General features: G+C 46.9%; 1 protein-coding gene across 2 annotated transcripts in view; it reads left to right on the top strand.

Moving 5' to 3' along the window:
• KCNH1 (potassium voltage-gated channel subfamily H member 1) overlaps positions 1-23,549 on the top strand; it is a 427,208-nt gene that overhangs the window by 302,601 nt on the left and 101,058 nt on the right. For both annotated transcript variants that reach the window (XM_040263098.1, XM_040263099.1), the window contains exons 8-9: positions 774-973; positions 7,315-7,567. In XM_040263098.1, the coding sequence (XP_040119032.1) occupies positions 774-973; positions 7,315-7,567 (453 nt within the window). The remainder of the gene's footprint in view (positions 1-773; positions 974-7,314; positions 7,568-23,549) is intronic.

Below are 23,549 nucleotides of genomic sequence, written 5' to 3'. Positions count from 1 at the left end.
TTTCCCCCAGGAGCCTCATCACAATGCAGTGGCGTGTTGGGTTAACACGCACCTCAACAATAAAACAAAGACCTAACATCCTTCAGTGCTCTCGGCAGGCTTGCTATTATCTAATTATTTGTGATTCCATTTTTAAAGTCTGTCTTTTTGCTGTGTTGTTTGCTGTGTGAGAGCCAGAACTGAGTGACACATTCCCCCATCCTGTCTCCAGCAGGTAGTGTAGTGGACAGCACAGTTTTAAAAAGATGATTTGCTGATTTGTAATTGGGTTACCCTGGAGAAGGAAATGGCAACCCAATCCAGTATTCCTGCCTGGAAAACCCCATGGATGGAGGAGCCTGGGAGGCTACAGTCCATGTGGTCACAAAGAGTTGGACACGACTAAGTGACTCCAATCCTTGGATTTGAGCTGGTACAGAGCATATAAGAACACATTCAACTAGTGGCTTCAGGCATGGCTCAAACTTTTTGTGACAAGTATACATGAAGCAGTCCAGCCGTCCTGTCCCCAGCCCGCACTGCTATCTGTGTCCTGGTTCTGGCCCCAGTCATGCCAATCCCCTTAACCCTCTCTCTGCCTCCCACAAGTCTCACCCGACTCTTTCTGGGTCCAATCCCAGAGTCTCCTGGGCTGAGCTTCTCCTGAGAAGGTCAGGACTGTCTGCTCTGGAGCAGCCACTCTGGCCATTGGCCTGCTTTGGGCAAGTTTGACTTTCTTGGGTCCTACTCAGGGACCACTCACATGTGTGTTTTTCTCCTCCTCTTGCCGCTAGCCCTCCTCTATGCCACCATCTTTGGGAACGTGACGACCATTTTCCAACAGATGTACGCCAACACCAACAGGTACCATGAGATGCTCAACAGTGTCCGGGATTTCCTGAAGCTCTACCAGGTGCCCAAGGGGCTGAGCGAGCGAGTCATGGATTACATCGTGTCCACCTGGTCCATGTCCAGAGGCATCGACACGGAGAAGGTAAGGAGGCTCAGGTAAACCACTCACCCCTCAGCCTTCCCAGGGATTCCGGAGCCTCACCTCAGACGGTTCTCACACCTGGCTGTGCGTCTGAACTCACCTGGATGTAGTTTTGGAATCAGGTCCCACCTCCAGAAACTTTGCTTGTCCATCAACCTTTCTGAAGGACCAGCAATTAAGAGAGATTTTACAAACTGGTAAGGCAGATTGTATCAGTAGCTCCTGAAGAGGAGATGGGCTAGCAGTCTGTCTACGGCAGGATTTCCTTATCAGCTGATATGCTGGTAAGAATCAGGGCCACCCAGGGTGAGATGACCAGTATTACTGATTTTCCTTTCACCTCAGACCCCAAGATGACATATCTCTGCTGCTAATCCACTTTCGATTCAAAGTTTCCAATTCAGATTTTTTATATATTTCTCATTGCATGAATTTTGATTTTCAGACTATTGCACCACACTATGATTTGTTTGGGGACTTCCTTGGTGGCTCAGATGGTTAAGAATCTGCCTGTAATGCAGGTGACCCAGGTTCGATCCCTGAGTTGGGAAGATCCCCTAGAGAAGGCCACGGCAACCCACTCCAGTATTCTTTTATCAGAAATCCCATGGACAGAGGAGCCTAGTGGACTATAGTCCGTGCGGTGGCAAAGAGTTGAACACGACTGAGAGACTAACCCCATGATTTGTCTTGATGACTGAGTTTTTAACATCTCCTTAAATTTTGTGTCCAAGGCTATTGCTTTACTCTAGTCTTGGCTCTGATGGGACTCCTAGGATGTGGTCATTAAAAACAGTTTTCTAGTCATCATCCTGGACCTTTGGAATCAGAATTTCTTGAGGAGGAATGAGGTGGGATAGAGATGGACAACCTGCATTTTGAACAGGGGTCCTGTTCATTAGACAAGTCTGGGAGATACCGACCAAGGGCTTTTACTTAATAAGCAGTTGATTTGACCACAGCATCCCTTAGGCTCTTTTCTAGATGTTCCTGTGAAACGGGAATGGCAATAGATCCCTACCAGTCTCCGAAAGTTGTATTATTCTAGATGCATTCCAATAAACTGAAGAAAATTTGGTGGTGCTGGAAAGAACAAAGATATTTGAGAATGATCATTTGTGAATGATCTCCTTTGTAATATTTTCTTTGAGCAAAGATGTAATCCTAAGTTAGTTTTTCTCTGCTTTTTATGTCTTTGGAATGGCTTTTCTCTCTTTAATCACCATTCCCTAAGTACTCAGGGAATTCAGATTCCTTCCCTTGTTAGAGTGAGGCAAACAGAATGATATTACTGTTGAAAAATACCTTAAGACACCTTCAAAGCCAAATTCAGTGTCTTGGGAGTCTGCTGTTCACACTCTGGTCTTTCTCCATTAGAAGGGTCCCTTGAGAGTTGACAGTTTAAATGGAAAAATTTAACTAAATTTAACTGATCCCAACTTCAACGGGAGGATACTTTGATTTTGTTTAATATCTGCTGTAATAATAGTGATAATGAAACCATACCATATACCAGCTAGCACGTCTTAAAGTTGTATTAAGAGCAGATACCTAACTGCACTTCTGGCCCTGCGTTCCTGCTTCACATGCTTCACAACCACCCTGGAGAGGGAACTGTTCTTAGGTATGAGGACTCAGCAGCCCAGTTAACTTTATTAATTGCCCCCAGTCACAGAGTTGAGAACGGCAAAGCCTGAATTTGAACCCAGTTTTGTCTGACTTCAAAGCTTGTGCTTTTTCCTACTACTGCTTTAAAAAACCAACAAGTGTAAAACACAGACTGGAGGGAAGGACGAGGCCAGATGAGAGTGCCCTCCTCTTTCAGATGGGCAGGCATTGACTGGGAGGGACTTCCTCTCTGGCTTTGCTCACCACTGGCCCTACTGCTCCTGTTTTTCTATTCTGCTATCTCAACCCGGCCCCTGGAGGGTCTGTGGGTGCCTGGCAGCTGATAGAGCAGACAGGAACTTGCATTGCTCAGCCCTGGGGCTCCTTTTCCCAGGGGCCAGGATGCCTTTGTAAATCTGGTTGTCCGGAAAGAAGCCCTCTTCTGCCCTCACTGCAAGGCTGGGCTGGTCGGCTGCCCCTGGGAGACAGCACTCATCAGCTCTGCTCCTCCCTTCCCCTGCCTGCTGTCTCCCTGGAGGGCTCTGGGATTTTCCCTAGGTCCTGATCCAGATGGGAGAGGAAGTATTGTGGCAGCTCAGGGCAGAACCCAGCCCGGCGTGGTGTGGCTGCTCTTCCTTGGCAGGCAATTACTGGGGAGAGAGCCAGTCCCAAGGCCCTGTCTCCCCCCGCCGCCTCCATTCCGGACTGGAATGGTCACTGATGACCGGGGTGTCTAGGGGATGTGTGTGCAGTGGAAGTGTGGGAGTGCTGGGCAAGTCTGACGTTAACAGTAATTAGCTGACGACCTTAGACCTTAGACCACCATGGGTCCCTCTGAGCTTCAGTTTCCTTGTCTGTGACACATGGAAACTAGATGACTTGTAAGGCTAAGGCTGACCTCTAAGACCCTTTGGACTCTGACGTCCAGAACTTTCAAAGCCTCCCCCAGGCTGACCTGCTGCTCTGCTGTGATGGCACCATCCTAAATGAGAGCCCTTGTGCATTGAACCCAGTCACATGCAGCAAACCAAGTCTTTGACACCGCACCGCATGGAATCTTCCAAAGAATTCTATACACTAGTTAGAACAAGAAGACTTGGGGAAAGTAGAGTTTTAAGTTCACATGACTCCAACAAGTGGAAGCCAGGAGTCCAGATCTGCTTCATCCTGAAGCCTGTTCCTGCACCCATGCTTTATCCATCCTGCACCCAGCACCCCTTTCCCCCAGGGAGGCTCCATGTACCTCCATGGTGGCATCTCCTCGGGGCTTCTGAGGCCTCAGAGACCAGCAAGAATTTTCTCTCCTCAAACCAAGCAGAAGGGCAGGTAACCCAGGAAGATGACAGGGTCTCAAGCTGATACCCTCCCTCAGAGAGAGGTGTTCAGGAGCCCCTGCCGGTGTAGGACCCACACAAGGATGATGGGGTGCTGGTGGCTGAGAGGGTCTGTGGTTTCTCCCCTCCAGTCCCCTCTCCTCCTCACACGTGCTTTCCCGTGGCTCTGGGAACAGGGCCCATGAATAAAACATTGTCTCCATGCCTCTGCCGGCAAAGCTCAGCCTGAGGAAAGGGAAATATTGAAAGGTGAACTCACCTGGAGAACACATCTTAGTTTCAGACCACTGGGCACAGTTTCGACATGACAAGCAAGTGTTCTCCACTCCCTGGTGTTCTGCTTGGAGAGAGAGGATCCAAATTAAATCTGCCTTTTTCCGGGAGTCTTGCTTTAATGAGTCTGAAGGAGGGGAAGTACTTAACGAGCGCTCTGCCTAAGCATTGGCCAGCTGATTTTCCCCTGCCTCGGTCAGTCCTCCAGCCCCACTCCCAGAGAACATGCTCGCTTCCTTGGCATCCTGCCACCGCAGAGCAACAGAGGGGACCTGCGTTTATTGAGTGCCTTGCTGGGGCCACGAGGTGTCACAGGGGGTAGATACCAGGTGCACTGGTAGATATAATATCATTTAATCCTCATAGTGAAAGTGAAAGTTGCTCAGTCGTGTCCGACTCTTTGCAACCCCATGGACCATACAGTCTATGGGATTCTCCAGGCCAGAATACTGAAGTGGGTAGCCAGTCCCTTCTCCAGGGGATCTTCCCAGCCCAGGGGTTGAACCCAGGTCTCCCACATTGCAGGTGGATTCTTTATCAACTGAGCTATGAGGGAAGCCCTCAATCCTCATAAGGCAATGATGATAATGAAAGTGTTAGTCACTCAGTCATGTCCGACTCCTTGAGACCCCATGGACTGTAGCCCACCAGACTCCTCTGTCCATGGAATTCTCCAGGCAAGAATACGGGAATGGGTTGCCATTCCGTTTTCCAGGGGATCCTCTGACCCAGGGATCGAACCCAGGTCTCCTGCATTGCAGACAGATTCTCTACCAGCTGAGCCACCAGGGAAGCCCAATGTTAGCGGCGTGCTTTTCTTTCTTTCTTTTTTTTTTAACAGCAGAGACAACACAGGGAGCCCAGCCTAGCTCTCTGTGATGATCTAGAGGTGTGGGATCCAGGGAGAGGAGGGAGACTCAATAGGGAGGGGAATGTAATTAGGCTGATTTGCACTGTTGGACAGCAGCAACTGGCTTCCCAGGTGGTGCTAGTGGTAAAGAACCGGCCTGCCAATGCAGGAGACATAAGAGATGTGGGTTTGATCCCTGGGTTTGGAAAAATCCCCTGGAGGGGAGGGTATGGCAACCCACTCCAATATTCTGGCCTGGAGAATCCCATGGACAGAGGCGCCTGGCAGGCTACAGTCCATGGTGGTCACAAAGAGTCGGACACGATTGAAGCGACTTAACACACACACACGCAGCAGAAACTAACTCAACATTGTAAAGCAATTTTCCTCCAATTAAAAAATAAATTAAGAAAATAAAGAGGAAAAAAGAGAAACTGAAGTGTAGAGCAGTGAAGAGAGGAAAGGACGGAGATTCCAAGTGTTGGGTCCCCGCATTCCAATGCAGAGCTCAGGGCTGTGCAGAGGGGGTGGGTGGAGCAGCGCTGTCCAGGACAAGGTGAGGTTGAAGTTGGGTTTGAAAGAGGCTGCGGGACTTGGAGATATGGAGATGAGCACCAGGAGCACGGGCAGACGGTTTGTGCTGAGGTGGAGGAGCAAGAGTGGGGAACTGACCAGCACCGCCAGGAGATGTCTTCACTGAGCACATTTCATGTTATAACCCCCAGTTTTGTTCACAGGCTAGGATGGGAGAAAGGGTTAGCTTAGGGACATTCCTGCTTTCTCAGGAAAAGTCGACTTGGAGGTGCCCCTTGTGTTACTTCATGCTTGCTGTGTAAGGGGGCCACGAATGGTTTCTTGCAAAAATTTAGTCCAGAGAAGTGTTTCTCCCTGTAGGAAAGACTGAGAAATATTTATTTCTTTGGGAGGTGAGACCCACATGGCCTCTTCCAGTTCCCAGTTTGCCTTGAGTTCCTTGAGAGCTAAAGTGTAAGCCCTTTGGTTTGGGGCAGGTGTATCATATACGAAGTGCTTGGTATCTAAACTGGGCTCTGGAGTGAGACTGCCTAGTCAGAGAGTCCAGCTCTGCCATTTCCTGGTTGTGCAACTTCGGGCAAATTATTGATGATCCCCATGCCTCAGTTTCCTCATCTGTAAAATGGTACCACAATAGCACTTACACCAGAGAGTTTACGTGAGGATTCAATTAGCTGGTGCACATAAGACTTGAAAATATAAAATCACACCTCTCCTGACGTTCCCTCTGCTTTCCTTCTCCATTGTTCTCAGCACTTACTGCTGACTTTTACTCATTTTGCTTTTTATTTGTCCCCTCCCACTAGTAAGTCACACAAAGGCAGGGCGTTCTGTTTGCTGCCTACATCCTCAGAGCCTGGAATGATCCCTGGCATACACTAAGGTGTTCAGTAGCTAAGTATGAAATGAATGAATGACTCCAAAGTGCTTAGCAATGCCTAAGGAAGTGCTCAGTAAATATCACTTCATATCTCTCTTCGAATCAATCCACCTTCAGTCCATCAGCAGACCATGTCAGCTGTATCTTCAAAATCTGTTCGGGATTTGATTACTTCTCCCTGGCTCCCCTGGCAACATTCCAGTCCGAGTCCCCTCCCCGCTCCCCGGAGGCCTGTAGGAGTGGGCTAACCCAACACTGGGCTCTACTCCTGCCATCCGACAGTCAGGGCCTGCTAACTCCACTCTGGAGCTGCCACAATCCTCTTAAAATATAGAGGATCCCCATCCCTCCCCTGCTCAGAGTCTCCCAATGTGTTCCCATCCCACTCAGAAGCAAAATCAAAGTCTTTTCATAACGTAAGTCTCCATATCCTCAAGCTTGTCATCCTCCTGAAACCCCCTCTCTCACCCCCAGCTTTCCCCTCATTCACACGGGCTGTTGCTCAGGTCCTCTCACAGCCTTTGCGACTCTGCTGGAATGTTCTTTCACAGGGCGCCCTCTGACACATTCTGCAGATGTCACCGTATTTTTCACCCACTCAGGGAGGCCTTCCTGGATTTCCTCGTCGAAAGGGTCTCACATACTCCCAGCCCCTTGGCTCTCAAGTCCCTGACCTGAGCATTTAGCACAGATTTGGGGGCCCCTGTCTCTCTCTCCCACAGGGACTGAGGCTGTCTTGCCCACTGGTGCCTTGAAGAGTGTGGTCTAGCCTAGTGGGTGTTGCTTCGGCCCCTGGGGAGCTGAGAGAGCAGCGAGCTGGAGGCCACGGCAAGGATCCTGACGCTTTTTCTTCCCGTGCCAGGTCCTGCAGATCTGCCCCAAGGACATGAGAGCGGACATCTGCGTGCACCTGAACCGCAAGGTGTTCAAGGAGCACCCGGCCTTCCGGCTGGCCAGCGACGGCTGCCTGCGGGCGCTGGCCATGGAGTTCCAGACGGTGCACTGCGCCCCTGGGGACCTCATCTACCACGCGGGGGAGAGCGTTGACAGCCTGTGCTTCGTGGTCTCCGGCTCCCTGGAGGTGATCCAGGATGACGAGGTGGTGGCCATTCTAGGTAGGTACTGCCTTTGCTGGGTGGAGGCCTCCTGGTGGCTTGGCTTGGCTGCCCCCTTCAACCAGAGATGGCTTCACAGGGCTGGCCCAGTGGTTAGCATCCAGGCATCTATCCAACAAACACATGTCTGAGTGCCTGTCTTGTGTCAGGCGATGTTTGAAGCACTCAGGATCCTTCAATGACAAAAATGTTTTTGTTTTTTTTTTTTGTCCTCCAGGAGCTCTGCAGGGGGAGGAACAATAAGCAGATATTTGAATATAGTGGCAGGGACACCTGCCCAGGATTCAAGTATTGGGGATGGCTTCCTGGAAGAAATGACACCTAAGTTGAAAGCTAAAAATTGAGCATGAGTTAGCACAGAAAAGAGAAGGGACACAGGAGTATCCTAAGCAGAGGGGAAGGCATGTGTGAAATCACTAGAGAGAGAGAGCAAGCATGATTAATTTGTACAACTGTCATACTCAGATGGCTTGGAACACACACAGCAAGGAGGGGCGTGGTGAGAGGTGGGGTCAGGAAGGGAGCTGAGCTCTAGGCAGATTGTGTCAGGCTCTGGAAGCCAGATTAGGAACTGGGATGTTATATTGAAGAGCCATGAAGGGCTTCAAGCGAGAGAAAGGCATGATCAGATCTGCACTTTAGAAAGGTGATTGCAGTTGCCGAGTTAATTGAAGAGGGAAGGCGGGGGTTGAGAGATGAAGCTGGAGACTTGTTCAGTTCAGTTCAGTCGCTCAGTCATATCCGACTCTTTGCGACCCCATGAATCACAGCACGCCAGGCCTCCCTGTCCATCACCAACTCCCGGAGTTCACTCAGATTCATGTCCATCGAATCAGTGATGTCATCCAGCCATCTCATCCTCTGTCGTCCCCTTCTCCTCCTGCCCCCAATCCCTCCCAGCATCAGTCTTTTCCAATGAGTCAACTCTTCACATGAGGTGGCCAAAGTACTGGAGTTTCAGCTTTAGCATCATTCCTTCCAAAGAAATCCCAGGGCAATCGATCTCCTTCAGAATGGACTGGTTGGATCTCCTTGTAGTCCAAGGGACTCTCAAGAGTCTTCTCCAACAACACAGGTCAAATGCATCAATTCTTTGGCACTCAGCCTTCTTCACAGTCCAACTCTCACATCCATACATGACCACAGGAAAAACCATAGCCTTGACTAAACGGACCTTAGTCGGCAAAGTAATGTCTCTGCTTTTGAATATGCTATCTAGGTTGGTCATAACTTTTCTTCCAAGAAGTAAGTGTCTTTTAATTTCATGGCTGCAGTCACCATCTGCAGTGATTTGGGAGCCCAGAAAAATAAAGTTTGACATTGTGTCCACTGTTTCCCCATCTATTTCCCATGAAGTGATGGGACCGGATGCCATGATCTTTGTTTTCTGAATGTTGAGCTTTAAGCCAACTTTTTCACTCTCCTCTTTCACTTTAATCAAGAGGCTTTTTAGTTCCTCTTCACTTTCTGCCATAAGGGTGGTGGCATCTGCATATCTGAGGTTATTGATATTTCTCCCGGCAATCTTGATTGCAGCTTGTGTTTCTTCCAGTCCAGCGTTTCTCATGATGTACTCTGCATATAAGTTAAATAAGCAGGGTGACAATATACAGCCTTGACGTACTCCTTTTCCTATTTGGAACCAGTCTGTTGTTCCATGTCCAATTCTAACTGTTGCTTCCTGACCTGCATACAGATTTCTCAAGAGGCAGGTCAGGTGGTCTGATATTCCCATCTCTCTCAGAATTTTCCACAGTTTTTTGTGATCCACACAGTCAAAGGCTTTGGCATAGTCAATAAAGCAGAAATAGATGTTTTTCTGGAACTCTCTTGCTTTTTCTATGATCCAGCGGATGTTGGCAATTTGATCTCTGGTTCCTCTGCCTTTTCTAAAACCAGCTTGAACATCAGGAAGTTCACGGTTCACGTATTGCTGAAGCCTGGCTTGGAGAATTTTGAGCATTACTTTACTAGCATGTAAGATGAATGCAATTGTGTGGTAGTTTGTTATCTAGGGGCAAACTGGTGGTGCCCTAAACTATTACTCATGCTGGGCAGATGCAGAGGAGCAAATGGAGTTGACATACTTAAGAAATAGAATCAACAGCACCTGATGGTGGCTTGGCTGTGGGGGAGAAGGAAGTCAGTGGGTGAGGACTGCAATATCTGCTGGGGAGCTGGTGTGCCATGTACTGTGATAGGGAGTGTGGCAGGGGAGCGGGGGCATGGGGGAACACGTGCATATTTGGTGCTTGAGCACCCGTGGCCTTGGAGAGATTCATCCAGTTGCTGGTGGCAGCTGCAGAACGCTTCTTTAGGGGGCATGTTTGCCTCTCCGCGGGGGCATGTTCGCCTCTTTAGGGGGCATGTTTGCCTCTCCGCGGGGGCAAGCCGCCACAATAATACCCACCATTTATGGTCGTCTATTCTGCACCAGGCGTCTCACATACAGATCCTCAGTTCATCTTTATAGTAACCCTGCAAAGTGATTTTATTATCACCATTGTGTAGGTGAGAGAATGAAAGCTCAGAGAGGTTAGAGAAGTTTCCTAGGACCTCAGGGTTGATGAGGTCCATGGAGTCAGCATCTTGGACTGCCTCAAACTCTAGAACCTTGGCTCTGCTCCATTGAGCAATACTGCAGTCCTAATGATAACATATGTAGTTTGCTGGTTCATTCAGTTTGCCAGACACTGCTACACATTGTGGACTTTTTTTTTTTAATCTTTGGGTGTGCCTTCTTAGGAAACTGAGACAGAGATTGTTACACTGAATTAGAGTTGAGATTCAAACTAAGTATCCAGACATAGATAGAATCCTTTGTTAAAGCCTGAACTTTGTTTTTGCTTGATTTGGGAGTATATGATATCCAGCTTCTTTTCTCTCCTGGCTCTGAGTCAACTTGCCCTCTTGATTACATTCCACTCAGGGTAACCCAAAGATGCTCGGTACATTCCACTCAGGGTAACCCAAAGATGCTCGGTATTCCTTTAGCATATGGTGGCAGATGGTGGGAGGGAGATTGAGATAGAGATTCAGCAGGGGATGGAGGCTGAAACTTCGTTCAAGTAAAATTTGGATTCCTAGTACCCACTGAACTCTGCAGAGTTGTTCTGTCCCTTACCTTCCTCATCCACAGAGATGTCAGATTTGACTGTGTATAAGGAACAGCACACACAAGGGGTTAAACCATTGCTTTAGTATTGCTGCAGGGAAGACATTTATCTCTACCTTTAATACTAATCAGTGTCCCCAGTAAAGAGGACTTTCCTTCAGTGATAACTCTCTGGACATTTGCCTGGCTGAGAAGAAGGGTAACTAGCAACTAGTGGGCTCTCTCTTGAATTTGAATTTGAGTTGATCATTGGGTGTAGGGTGTCTTTCACCCATTTCCCTCCCTGATAAATTCCCATATGCCTTTCTAAGGAGTGTAGCCTCAGACCAGTATCACCCCTCCTATACACTCATACTCAGGGCTTCCTAATCAGCCCCCACCCCGACCCCAAGCTAAACTGCTGCACTGTTAGGTGTTGGATTTGGCCACCTAGGCATGGAGGTAGGAAGAGCTTCAGAGGGTGAGGAAGGCAAATGATGACTTCCCAGCTCCATCTCGTATCCCCTCAGCCTGGGCCTCTTGTGGGGAAGCAGCCAGAGCTTGGGCTTCCCAGATGGCACAGGGATAAAGAATCTGCTTGCAAATGCAGGAGACATAAGAGACACGGATGCAATCCCTGGGTTGGGAAGATCCCCTGGAGTGGGAAATGGCAATCTGCTCTAGTATTCTCGCCTGAGGAATTCCACGGACAAAGGAGCCTGGTGGACTACAGTCCACGGGGCTACAAAGAGTCGGACACAGCTGAGCACACACACACAACCAGATCTTGTTTCACTGTTGACTTCCTTGGTCAACTGGGTGCTTCTCCAAGTCCAGCCCTTTGCCTTGGGCCCTCTTGGGCATCCTGCCAGCTCCAGCTGGCAATGTGGATAGGATCTCTGAAATAGCTCAGCAGCTTCAGATTCAATGTGGTTTTTTCCCTCAGGCTGTCCAGACTGGAAAAAGCAGGTATCTTCAGGAGCCAGACTGAGTCCAAACAGTAGGTCCTAGTTTGACCTCCTAAAGAATCTTTGACATTTCAAGACACTCTTACTCTATAAAAGGATGGCACAAGTCCTTTGCATGAACTGAGCCTCTGGGCCGAGAGATACGAGAGTCCAAGCAGTTTTCTCTATGGAAACTTCAGAGTTTTGTTGTTATTGTTGTTTTCCTCAAATTAGAATATCCTACGCTCAATGGACTGAAATCAGTTTGTCCTTGCGAAGAGGGTTCAGGATCCAGCAGATATTAGAACTAGAGCTTTATGGTCCTTTGATGCCTTTCACTTCAGTCCACTTGAAATTTACTGAGTCAACTGTCATAGAGGTGGGGATGAAGCAGTGGACCAAATGTGAGTCCAGCCTTCAAGGAGCTGCTGCACATGGTGGAGACGGACATTATTAAAAAGACACCAATCATACTGCTTGCTAACTGTTGCCATAGAGAGAATACAGGTGCTTCTTGAAGGTTATGGAACACATAACTCTTGAGAAACTACTGTGTAACCAGTGCTCCAATGAGAATAGCCGAGGAATCCTTAGTTACCATAAAGCAGGAGGCTTTCAGAAAAGACCCAGAACTCATGTGTCTCATTCCTTTGGTCTCTGGCCTCTTGTTACCATTTCTCTCATTTACACTCTGCTAATTTGCTTCCTCCTCCCATTTCTGATATTCCACCCCCATTCTCTGTTTAATTTTAGCACAGACTCCAAGAACAAGGAAAAGGGTCAGGACTCATAACTGAATGTGTTTCGTATGTATTAAAAATGAAACCCTCTCTGATAAAAGTTTTCTAGAAGAGTGTCAAGCTTTCTTGACTACAACTCAGTATATATTGTATTGTGAACTGACATACCCATGTGCACAGACACAGTTATACATGAACCCAGTACTTAATGCTGCTGTGTGAGACGCAACCTCGTATTTTCTACTAGATTCTATTCTCTTTCATTTAGAAGGAAATTGACGGTCACGACCCATTCAATTGACCTGCTGTCAGCTTGCAGTTTAAAAACATGGTCCTGCAGACATAGACAGCATCTCTCTCGGGTTGAAAGCCATGCTGTCCCCCAAGGACAGAGAATATACCAGATGGTCTCTTGTGTTCTCCTTTCCCTGTGAGGTTCTCTGCCTGATTTTTGAGATGATATCCTCCTAAGCTCCTCTTGGAATTCTCTTAGAAATCACTTCATGGCTTCTCCAATTTAGTTTCTTGGCTCTTTGAAATAAATTCAAGTCTTTAGCCTGTGTGTTTTATTCATAAGATTTTAAAAGTAATCTTCTCTTAAGTTTTTCATAGATACCAGAATAAAAAGAACTCATGTCATCCCCGCCCAAGTGGCACTCTTAGCATCTGCAAGTAAGTTGTTATCTCAGTGTTACTTGACTAACATAAGTGAGTGATAAGCTTTCATCAGGGCTAAGCTTGAGTGTGATCCATCTCTCCGTTTCCATCTTATATGTGCAATATTTAAATGTCTCTGTTTCACTGTGATTTAGCATCTCTGTAGTAACTTTTATGGGGTTTGCATTTTAGTACTGAATTCATATTTTAGTCATGGATCATCTCATGTCTTCCGTTTTTGTTGTGTTTTGGCTCATCATATTGGGCAGGACAGACATCTTGGTTGCCAGGCTACACTGAGTAGTGGAAAGAGCCCTGGACGTGGAACTGGAGATCTAACTATAGCTCTGTCCTTCACTGACTCCCTGCAGGAGCTGCCACCACGTGGTTGAGTCTCCAAGGCCTCCTGTGGTCTGCTAAGTCCATCACACTGCGTCAGCTTCACGTTTACCCTTCTGTCACCTGTGAGCTGAGTCCTCTGGTTTTAGATGTCTGGCATGGTCCAGCACATGGAAGACACTGGGGGCTGTTTGCTGAACTGAGCTGAACTGAACTGAAAAGCAGGACTATGAAAGGCCCTATGGTCCAGAGTAAGGATCTAGACTGTATCTTAGAGGGATTAAGGGGCCCATAGAGGGTTTTAAACATGGGAAAGATGTGAAGATTTGGTTGCCACAAATACAGAGACATGGAGGCTAGTCCGGAGGCTCAGTTGAGAAATCACAAGGACCTGAGTAAAGTGGTGGAAAGGAGATGGGGAAGAAGTGCCAGAAAGAACAGGAGGGGAAGGACCTCCAGGTGATGGGAGGTGAGGAGAGAGAATAGTTTCCAGCAGCAACTGACAAGCAAGAGAGTCAGAGGGGGAGAGGGAGGGAAGCTGATGCTTTTATTCTGCTGAGTCCAGTGTCTTTTGGGAATAGATCCAGCCATGGCTCTCAACTAGAGGAGGCACTGCTGACTTGTGGGTGGGCCAGAGTCTGCCTAAGGAAGGGAGCAGCCGGCGGGGAGGTTGGTGGGCAGGCCCCGGCACAGTAAGTCTGGACGAACCTTCTCCTTGCAGCTCTGTCATTGTTGAAGTAGGATTGACATGGACATTCTCCTTAAATGTATGCATAAAGTTGTAAACGCTTGTTCACAGGTGGAATCTTTCTTTTTCCTTTTCTTAATAAAATACTCCCTTCTCACAGTTCCTAATTTGGAAGGTACTTTCATCTTCGCTTAGAGAGTTGGTTTCTTTGGGTCCATTGACCTTGGATGAACATTAGTGTAGCATGTATTTATTTAGCAGCTGTCACAGCTGACTTGGTGTTGGTCTCTTTGGGGTGGGTGGGGGTGTAGGGAAAAGTCCTTATCGTGGATGAATGTTCTGTTCCCTTTGGGAAGAAAAATGCATGATTAGTGACACGTGACACAGTACTTCTTTCTCTAGACTTCCTTGCGTGAACAGGGAAGTGTTTATGAAGGAGATAGAAACTGGCCTGGGCTTGGAAGCATCCTCAAGAGTCTCTAGGGTCGTTAGAGGTAGGAACCCTGTGGCATAGCCAGGGACCGGTGTGAGTAGACGGAGGAGACATTCTGTGCAGGGCAGTGGTCCTCTGCTTTAGCGAGCAGACGTCTCAGTTGGAAAGCGTGATCACAATGCAGATCCCGGGCCCTCCCTGCAGATTCTGATTCTGCAGCTCCAGGGTGGGGCCTTGGCATCTGCCCTCCCTGCCCCACTCCATGGAGCGGTTCCATGTCATGGGTTGTGGTGGACAGAGGACGGTACTTGAGAAACGTTGCTGTAGCCAGTCACTACTTGATATTCTTTCTTTGTGGGATGGGCTGAAGAAACGAACATAGGGAAGATGGTAAGGCAGGGAAGCACCAGAGAGGGGATTTTATATTACACTAGCCAAAACCATGTGAAATTGCTGACTTTCAACTATTTCTGACCTGCCAAGATGATGGTATAAGCTTACTCATGATCTGTGTACAAGGAAGTGAAGGCTGAGCCTAGGGTGGTGGCTTTGTGGAAGTGGAGCCGGCATTTGGTCATGTGAGGTAGGGTGTCATAGATGGAGAGAACCGTGTGAGAGGCCAGGGAACAGAGAGTGTGGGTGATCTGTAACCAGGAGACCAGCACTTGCCCTGGACCCGAGAGGCAGCAGGGGGACGTGGGCTGGAGAGGCAGTGTGCGCTAGCCTGTTGATGTTTCTAAATGGGAGCCTGAGGGACTAGGCAGTGGGAAACCGCCAAGGGTGGTGAGTAAAGTGCAATACCACTAAAGCTGCGATTTGCAGAAATTAATGAATTTGACATAGAGACAAGGAGGTTATTCAGTGACTTATGGCTTATAGTATGGATGAAAGGTGTTAAGGTGTGGGCAGGAGAAACTGAGACAGGATTTGGGCTGCCAAATAAAACAGGGGCATCCAGTTAAATTTGAATTTCATATAAACAAAGAATAATTTTTAACTTAAATATTTCCTAAATATTGAATGGGCCATATATATATATAGCATATTAAAAAGCAGAGACATTACTTTGTCAACAAAAGTCCATCTGGTCAAGGCTATGGTTTTTCCAGTAGTCATGTATGGATGTGAGAGTTGGACTATAAAGAAAGCTGAGCACCGAAGAGTTGATGCTTTTGAACTGTGGTGTTGGAGGAGACTCTTGAGAATCCCTTGGACTGAAGGAGATCCAACCAGTCCATCCTAAAGGAAATTGTTCTGGGTGTTCATTGCAAGGACTGATGTTGAAGCTGAAACTCCAATATTTTGGCCACCTGATGTAAAGAGCTGACTTATTTGAAAAGACCCTGATGTTGGGAAAGATTGAAGGCAGGAGGAGAAGGGGACAACAGAGGATGGTTAGATGGCATCAACAACTCAATGGACGTGAGTTTGGGTAAACTCTGGGAGTTGGTGATGGACAGGGAGGCCTGGCGTGCTGTGGTTCATGGGGTCGCAAAGAGTGGGACATGACTGAGAGACTGAACTGATATATATATATATGCTAAAAATGTATCTATTTATCTAAAGTTCAGATCTAACTGGGTATCCTGTATTTGGCATGCAAGGGACAGGTGGCTGAGACCTTCTAGGAGGAGAGTCTGAAGGGGCCATAAATGATAGGATGTGGGGAGCAGATACGGGGAAGTGAGAGAGGTAACTGATGTCCAGGTGGGTGAGGAGATGGAGGCACCAGCAACAGAAGTAGCCAATCAGGAGGAAGGGTGGTGCAAGGGAACAACGAGCTTGACTTTGACTTGTTGCATTTAAAGGGCAGTTGGGTATCCAAGTAGAGTGTTCCGCAGCTATTCAGAAAGGCGCGTCTGGGACTGGGAAAAGAAACCAGGGCTCAAGACAGATTTAGGATTCAGAGGAAGGAATAGGAAGTCAAGGGGAAGATAGGTGCAGAGAGAATATATGGATGCTTATCTGAATGACCAAGTATTTCAGAGCATTTTAAAAGAAATGAGTGTAGTCATTCAAAATGCTCACAAGGAATTTTAAATAAAATTAGAAGCTCCTATGATAAGTAGATTAATAAAACACACCTTTTTAATGTAATGTGACCTCAGCTATGTGGGAAGAAACATTCATAGATAAAAGTCCACCAACAGCTTCATCACCACGTTATAGTTGGTGACTTTGGTTTTGAGGTGCCAGGGGATTTTATTTTCTTTTTTATATTTGTCTTTCAAGTATTCTTTAAAAGAATGTATGCTACTTTCAAAATCAGGAAAATTAAAAAAAAATTTTAAGTAGATCTTGAGAAAGCATTGCTCCAAGTTTCACATATCCTTTCAGTTATTAGGATGCAACCTGAAAAAAATAACATTTTATTTTTCAAAAGAAATCTTGACAGCATTTCTTTTGTTATCTCCTCATCCAATCAGAAAAAAATAGCATTAATCTTAGCAGGTCCTCCCAACTCCTCCTTCAAACAGTTCTTGGAAAAGAGAACCACTAGACAACAAAGGCAGACTGGTTATCTAACAAAAGTTGAAAAAGCAGCAATAATTTTGTGTAAATCCTAGTTGTGTTAGAGACAGAGAAGGTAAATCCTTTAGAGACGCTTGCCTTCTGAGGGGTTGAGGGGAGACCCCCCCGCACCACCCCCCACCCGCTTCCTGCACCGCCGTCTTCTGCAATGTTCCTCCACATTCCCCCGGGAACTTGCTAAGTGGCTGCGTGACCACTGCTGCTGTGAACCATATAATAATACCTCTTGCTCGTGCTCAGCACAAAGGGAGGAAGCTTTGTTTAAGTGTCTCTCTAAACACTTCAGCCAACATTAATATTCATATAGCTGTTCCATCAGCCGAAGCAATTATATTAAATCCGCACTCCTAGCCAGGAGCCATAGCGTGAACAGAACTTCAGAAATGCAGAACCATTTGTATCCGGTAATGTATGCATTGAGTGAGGGTGGGGAGGACGACCAGGTTCTTGCTCCTAATGCTGTTTTTGTTTAAGCATTTTAAAAGATTGGTTTGTAGTCCCTGTAGTCCCAGTGAAGACACTGATAGTTAGGAGAGTTAATAGAGCTTTCTAAAGGAAATTCTCATAACTGTAGAGCCCAGACAGAGAGGATTGGTTTAAAAAAATTATGGTAAATCAAGGGCAATTGTTATGATGATATAAGAAGTTTTATTGGAATGCAAAATGTTTCAGATATAATGTTAACTGGGCAGGGGGGTGGAGAAACGGAATATGCAAGTGTATATGGAGTAACCTTAACTTACATAAAAATGCGTATGAGTGGAGGAAAGATGGAGCGTGTACCAAAGTGTCAACTGAAGCTTTCTGCATGCTTTTCTATCGGTCAAAAGCACAGAGCCCATATTTTCTATTTTGCAATATATTTCAATTGTCTTCTACAATGCATACATATTGTATAAACAAAAGGAGGGAAATCAAGTCAATTTTGAATTGTTATCTGCAGCAATCTTAGAAAATCAATCACCTGCTTTCAGTGGAAGATTTGTGATCTGTTTACTTAGTGGAGAAACATTCGGCTAATTTAATTTTATCTAAACTGCAGTTGTGAAGAACAGGAGAACGGTCGTGATGTTTCCAAGCCATTGGTTTAATGTAACCGTTTATGGGTGGTGCCCCCATCCAGAAAGTGATGCCAATGTTCTTTGTGAAAAGTAGAGTCTCCACCAGGAAGGCCGGTGACCCATATTTGTATGAGATTTTAATCCTTTAAGGAAAGCAGTTATATCATAGGATAATTTCTAACATCCATCATTTTTATTTCTTCTTTCTAGATCTGTCCATAAATTTTCAGCTCAGCATTAAGCTGGATCAGAGTGAATTATGGGTGTGTTTCTGAGCAGGTCAGCAAATTCCTTCTAGAGTCAGGCTGACAACATAGCCACTTGAGGATACTTGGACCGGGGACCAGTCCTATCCTCAAAGTCATCCATCCTAGGGCATTCTCAGTCTTTCGGATCCTGGCCCACTGTATATTATTGCACTCAGATCCATCTTTCATATATTGATTTGTTCATTCCATAAACAAACCAGCTGTAGTGCTTAAGTCTCACCAGGAAAACAGACAAGTGAATATGCAGTTTCACTTCTGTTATTTAATAGAATGCCAAGAGTTATAATGGGACAAAGAATAGAATACTATGGGAGCTTATAAGACAGGCATCTAATTCAGCCCAGCCAGGAGAAATCAAGGAAGGCTTCCTGACAGAGGTGGCATCTGAACTGAGACTTCCATGGCAAACTGAATTCCACTAGGTGCAGCAGAGAAGTGGGCTGGGGACTAGGATGGGAGATTTAACAGAGAGTGTTCCCTGACAGAAGGGAAGCACCCACAGAGACTTTAAAGGAGAAGAGTGACAGAATCGATCTGTGTTTAGAAAGATCATCCTGGCTGCTGTGAGGAGAAAGGAAAGCAGGCAAGGAGGCTGGTGAGGAGGACGCTGAGAGATGAGAGAGGCCTGAGCCGACTTCACAGGATGGAGAAAAGTAAACAGGTCCAAGAGACACATGATAGGTTAAAATGATCAGAGCGTGGTCATTTACTGAATATGGAGACAAGCAAGACGGTGGAGTCTGGAATGACTTGGACCACTTTCACAGGGAAGGGGACGCTCACTCGAGGATGCGCAGGTTTTCGTGGGAGCAGGACGAGTTCCAATTTTGGGTCTGTGGGTTTGAGCTAAGTTCAAGTAACCAATGGGAGATGCTGGACTCAGAGGAGAGATCAAAACTTGAGGTATAGACTTGGGGATCATTGTGGTCCTGATGGCACCTGAAGCTAGAGGAGAGGCTGAGAAAACTTGGAGAGAGAGGGGAAGGTAAGAAGCAACCAGGTCTCAAGCAGAGCCCCAAAGGACACTGTTTAATATGGGTCACAGGTAGGAGCCTGAAATGGACCACCTGCAGAGGGTGAGAGACCAGGGGAGTGGGGTGTCACCGAAGCCAAGGAGGGGCAGAAAAGGGCATTTTCAAGTGCTTCAGAACCACATTGCCGTTGTCTAGCAGATGCTGTGGATGATAAAGACGCACCAATATCCTATGGCCCACCGAGGAAAAATGCTGCCAGTTAAACCATGACAGATCATTGATTGTAAAATATGTTCTGATTTCAGAGATAAAGCATGCCAACCAACTTAAATATATCTTAGAATCAAAGAGCTGCAATATGTTGAGGACTGAAAAATATCTTTTAGGCTGTTATCAGGAGAAGTTATTGACTACTGTGAGTAGAGTTGAGAGTATGGTCAGAAGCACAATTAGAGAATCCTGAGAAATGAAGAGAGGTGGGTGTTGGTTCAGGGGTGCTTCATAATTTGTATTCATCTCTCCTGGAGTTCTGAACCGAGAGAGAGACAATACGTACGATGGGTACCAGTCAGAATATCACCTTTCACTTTTGTGATAAAGCTGATATTGGAGAATATGCATTATATTTGCATCCAAGAAGGCTTCCCAATATTAAGAGCCAGGGTTAGACCCACCCTTGTGTTGCTGACCAGCACAGGCCTACACCTGGGACGCTCTGTCCTGTAGCTCTGTTCTGCTGGCAGAAGGGACCACCAGAGAGACAAGAGAGGATAAGCTGCCAGTAGGCAGATTCCCCAGGACAGAGAAGCGGCTGGCCTGCACACGTGCAGGGTTTCCTTCCAAACTCATCAGTCAGATGAGGGCACAACAGAGGCCAGGAGTGTGGTGCCCCTGGAGCTGCCTTCCAGGCAGGAGCCATCAGGAATAGGGACCAGTCATTCCCCTTCAACAGTGAGAACATGGAGACAGTGTAGATAACACCGCCAAGAACCTGAGCCATTACAGAAAGGAGAGCAGAGCCCAAACCAGCTCTCTTCATCCTCAGCCGTCCAGTTTTCCCCCTGCTGCTTCAGGGGATTATCCATTTCTTTTATGTGTCTAAATCCCCTTGCCTTCCTATAAAAGGCCAGCTCCGTTGTCTTTTTCTCCGTGAAGTCTCAGTGGTTCTGCCTAGATTTGTTGTTGTTCACTTGCTCAGTCATGTCCAACTCTTTGTGACCCCGTGTGCTGCAGCCTGCCAGGCCTCCCTGTCCTTCACCGTCTCCTGGAGTTTGCTCAGATTCATGTCTGTTGAGTTGGTGATGTCATCCAACCATCTCATCCTCTGTCACCCCCTTTTCCTCCTGCCCTCAATCTTTCCCAGCATCAGGGTCCTTTCCAATGAGTTGGCTCTTCCAAAGTATTGAAGTTTCAGCTTCAGCATCAGTCCTCCCAGTGAATATTCCGGGTTGATTTCCTAGAGCAGCCTCTCACATATCTTGGTTTTACACTTTGTTTTGTTTCGACTTTGTTGTTTCACACGTGTAAGTTTTGTCTCCTTACATTGTAAGCCCTTGAACGTAGAGATGATGTCCTGTCTTTTTGTTTTATCTCCCTTTATTCCTGGAACACTGCCTGATCTGTAATAAGTTGGGCCAAATTGTTGAACTGGATTAAACTGTGTGCAAAAGGGTGGTGAGATGTAACCCCACCTTTGGGAACTCCCAATCTAATAACTGCCTGGGAGAGTCAGAGACAGTTCACATTGCACCTGGTACCTGATGCTATAGGTTCTTGCGTGGTTTTCATTAACCAGATATATGGCTGAACTACACCAGTGTCCCATCTCTAGTACAGAGATGGTTTGCAGAGAACAGTTGTTCTCCTATGTACCAACCTCCAAAGAAAACAAGTATTTCTTGAACATCTCTGAGCTCTTCTACAAAATCTAACATGAGACCAACCTTTCTAGAAGGAGACATCCCTGTGAGAATTGGGATGAACTGCATGCCTCTCCCTGGAGCCTTGACCTCCTGAGCCTCTCCATTCCCTGATTTCTTTTCTGCAAAAGAAATCCAATAAAAACATACAGGCTAAGCACCCAACACCACAGCACAATCTGATAGGATCTGACACTTAAAGCTAAGGCTTTATTCCTAGTAACAGGTCTTCATGGCCTGGACAGGACAGCAAATGGATGAGCTTTCCACGGTGTCTGTCTGCTTTTGATGTACATTCTTACGTCTCTAAACTGCAGGAGACGAAGCAGAGATCACAGACTACCAGCAGCATTTTTTTTTTCTGGTAAGAACAAGGGCTTTGTGGTTTCACTACAGACAGGAGGCAAGATTTACAACATGTCAGAACTCTGCTTACCTTCACTCCTCCATGGTCTCAGACAATGCAAGGGAAATGGCCATAAATGCATGAGGGAGAGTTCAGTATTCCAGAATTAGCTTGAAAGCCTGGGTCTTAGCAGCTTTGGGGTGAGGTACGTAGTGGATGCCTGAAGTGGGTCCCTGGCTGGCCGCTGGCCTGATGCAGTGGGACTCCTCAGCAGATCCTGGCCCCACGTCCACAGTCAGGACTGGTGGGAAGCCAGTGGGTACCACCAAGGTGTTTAGCTCAAGTCGCTGGAGCTTTTGCTCTGAACGTGCTGTCAGAGCCTCCACCATCGTGTTACTGTCCGATCCTGCAGGCATAAGGAAGTCCATGCTTTTTCCTGGAACAGGTGAAGGAAATAGGCGTGTACATACCTACTACCATAGAGACAAACATATTCCAGCCCTACCGGATAGTGGACTTCTGAATTGGCTAGGAGGTAGGTTCAGTCGATTCAGCAAAACCCCGAAATACTAGAAGCTTAGATAAGGCAGAAGCTTGTTTTTGTCTCATATAGCCAGCAGTCCAGGTATAGGGCCCTGAAATGGAAACTTCATGGTGTCAGGGAACCAGCCTCCTTCTAGCCTGTTGCTTCATCCTAACTAGGTTGGCACCTGGCCTCCCTGGTCCAAGAGAGCTCCCATCCTGTTCGGGTCGGGAGGAGGTGGGGAGAGGGGAGGCCAGGGCAGGACCCACGGTGGGGGTACCCATCCCTCCGCACCCCTCACCTTAACCAGAGCTCGGGCAGAGGGCCACAGTTAAGTGCAGTGCAGCCTTGGTTCTGGTCATCTGTGTGCCCAGCTGAGGGTCATGGATTCCATTTTCGTAACAGAGAAGTCGTTCTGGGGTACATGTGAATTCCTTGGCTGTGGTTCCTTAAGATCAAAGCAGCCTCTGATTTATCCTCTTACCCATCACCTACCTTGGTGCCTGCCCCAGGTAGAGGTCTCTAAGTGTTGACAAGAGGAAGCTGTTTGGGGCGGGAGGAGGGGGGGCGGTGAGGTTGCAGAGGATGACCACTGGGATCACTGGGAAGCCTGTCTCCTTGTGGAGGCTGCACCGGGGTGTGGGGAAAGTCTGTGGGTCACAGACCATCATTTAAACCTCTCTGGAGCTCACTTCTGTCTTCAAAATGGGACTGACAATCCCTGTGGAATTCGCATCACAGGGCTGTTACAGAGGACTCTTCTTTTTTATATATATATATTGAACAGGAAAATTGATTATGCATGCTTTAAATTTTTCTTTCTTATCCCCGGCACTCTTTATGAGAATGGTTCCCATCAGCATCTCCTCTCCCCCATAGCACTCTGCTTCCTATTATCTTTACTCTTACCATAACTCTTCAATATACTTTGGTGGGTGGGGCTAAGAACTAATTCATTCTTGATATCATATCCCTCAGCACTTAGCATAATGCCATGATAGGCATGCAATACATATTTATTGAATAGAAATAAATCTGAGAACAACAAACAGCTCAGGCCTGGACAAGTAGCCAGTGTTCAAAAATGAATGGTTTGTAGATCACCATTGCTTGAAACTATAGGTCATTTCACAGTGAAACTAATTGTTGCATGGTTGACTAGCTTCAGTTTTTTTTTTTTAATTTTTATTGGAGTCTAGTTGATCTATACTGTTGAGGATTCATCTTTATTGTGGTTACTATTTATTGAGCACCTACTGTGCTCCAAGCACAGGGCTAAGTGCCTGTTCATATTAGTTCATGTGAGTCTTATGACATTCCTGAGAGGTGTGTTTTATTACCCACATTTTCTAGCTGAGTGAATTGAGAGTGGGGAGGTTTAGTAAGATGCCTAGTGCCCTTGGTTTGTTTATGCATTGAGCAACCATTGAGCGCCTGCTGTGTGCCAGACACACGGCTGG

This window comes from Oryx dammah, unplaced genomic scaffold, assembly GCF_014754425.2.
Source record: "Oryx dammah isolate SB20612 unplaced genomic scaffold, SCBI_Odam_1.1 HiC_scaffold_21, whole genome shotgun sequence".
In the NCBI taxonomy this organism is placed as follows: Eukaryota; Metazoa; Chordata; class Mammalia; order Artiodactyla; family Bovidae; genus Oryx; species Oryx dammah.
This window is presented reverse-complemented; position numbering and strand designations above follow the sequence as displayed.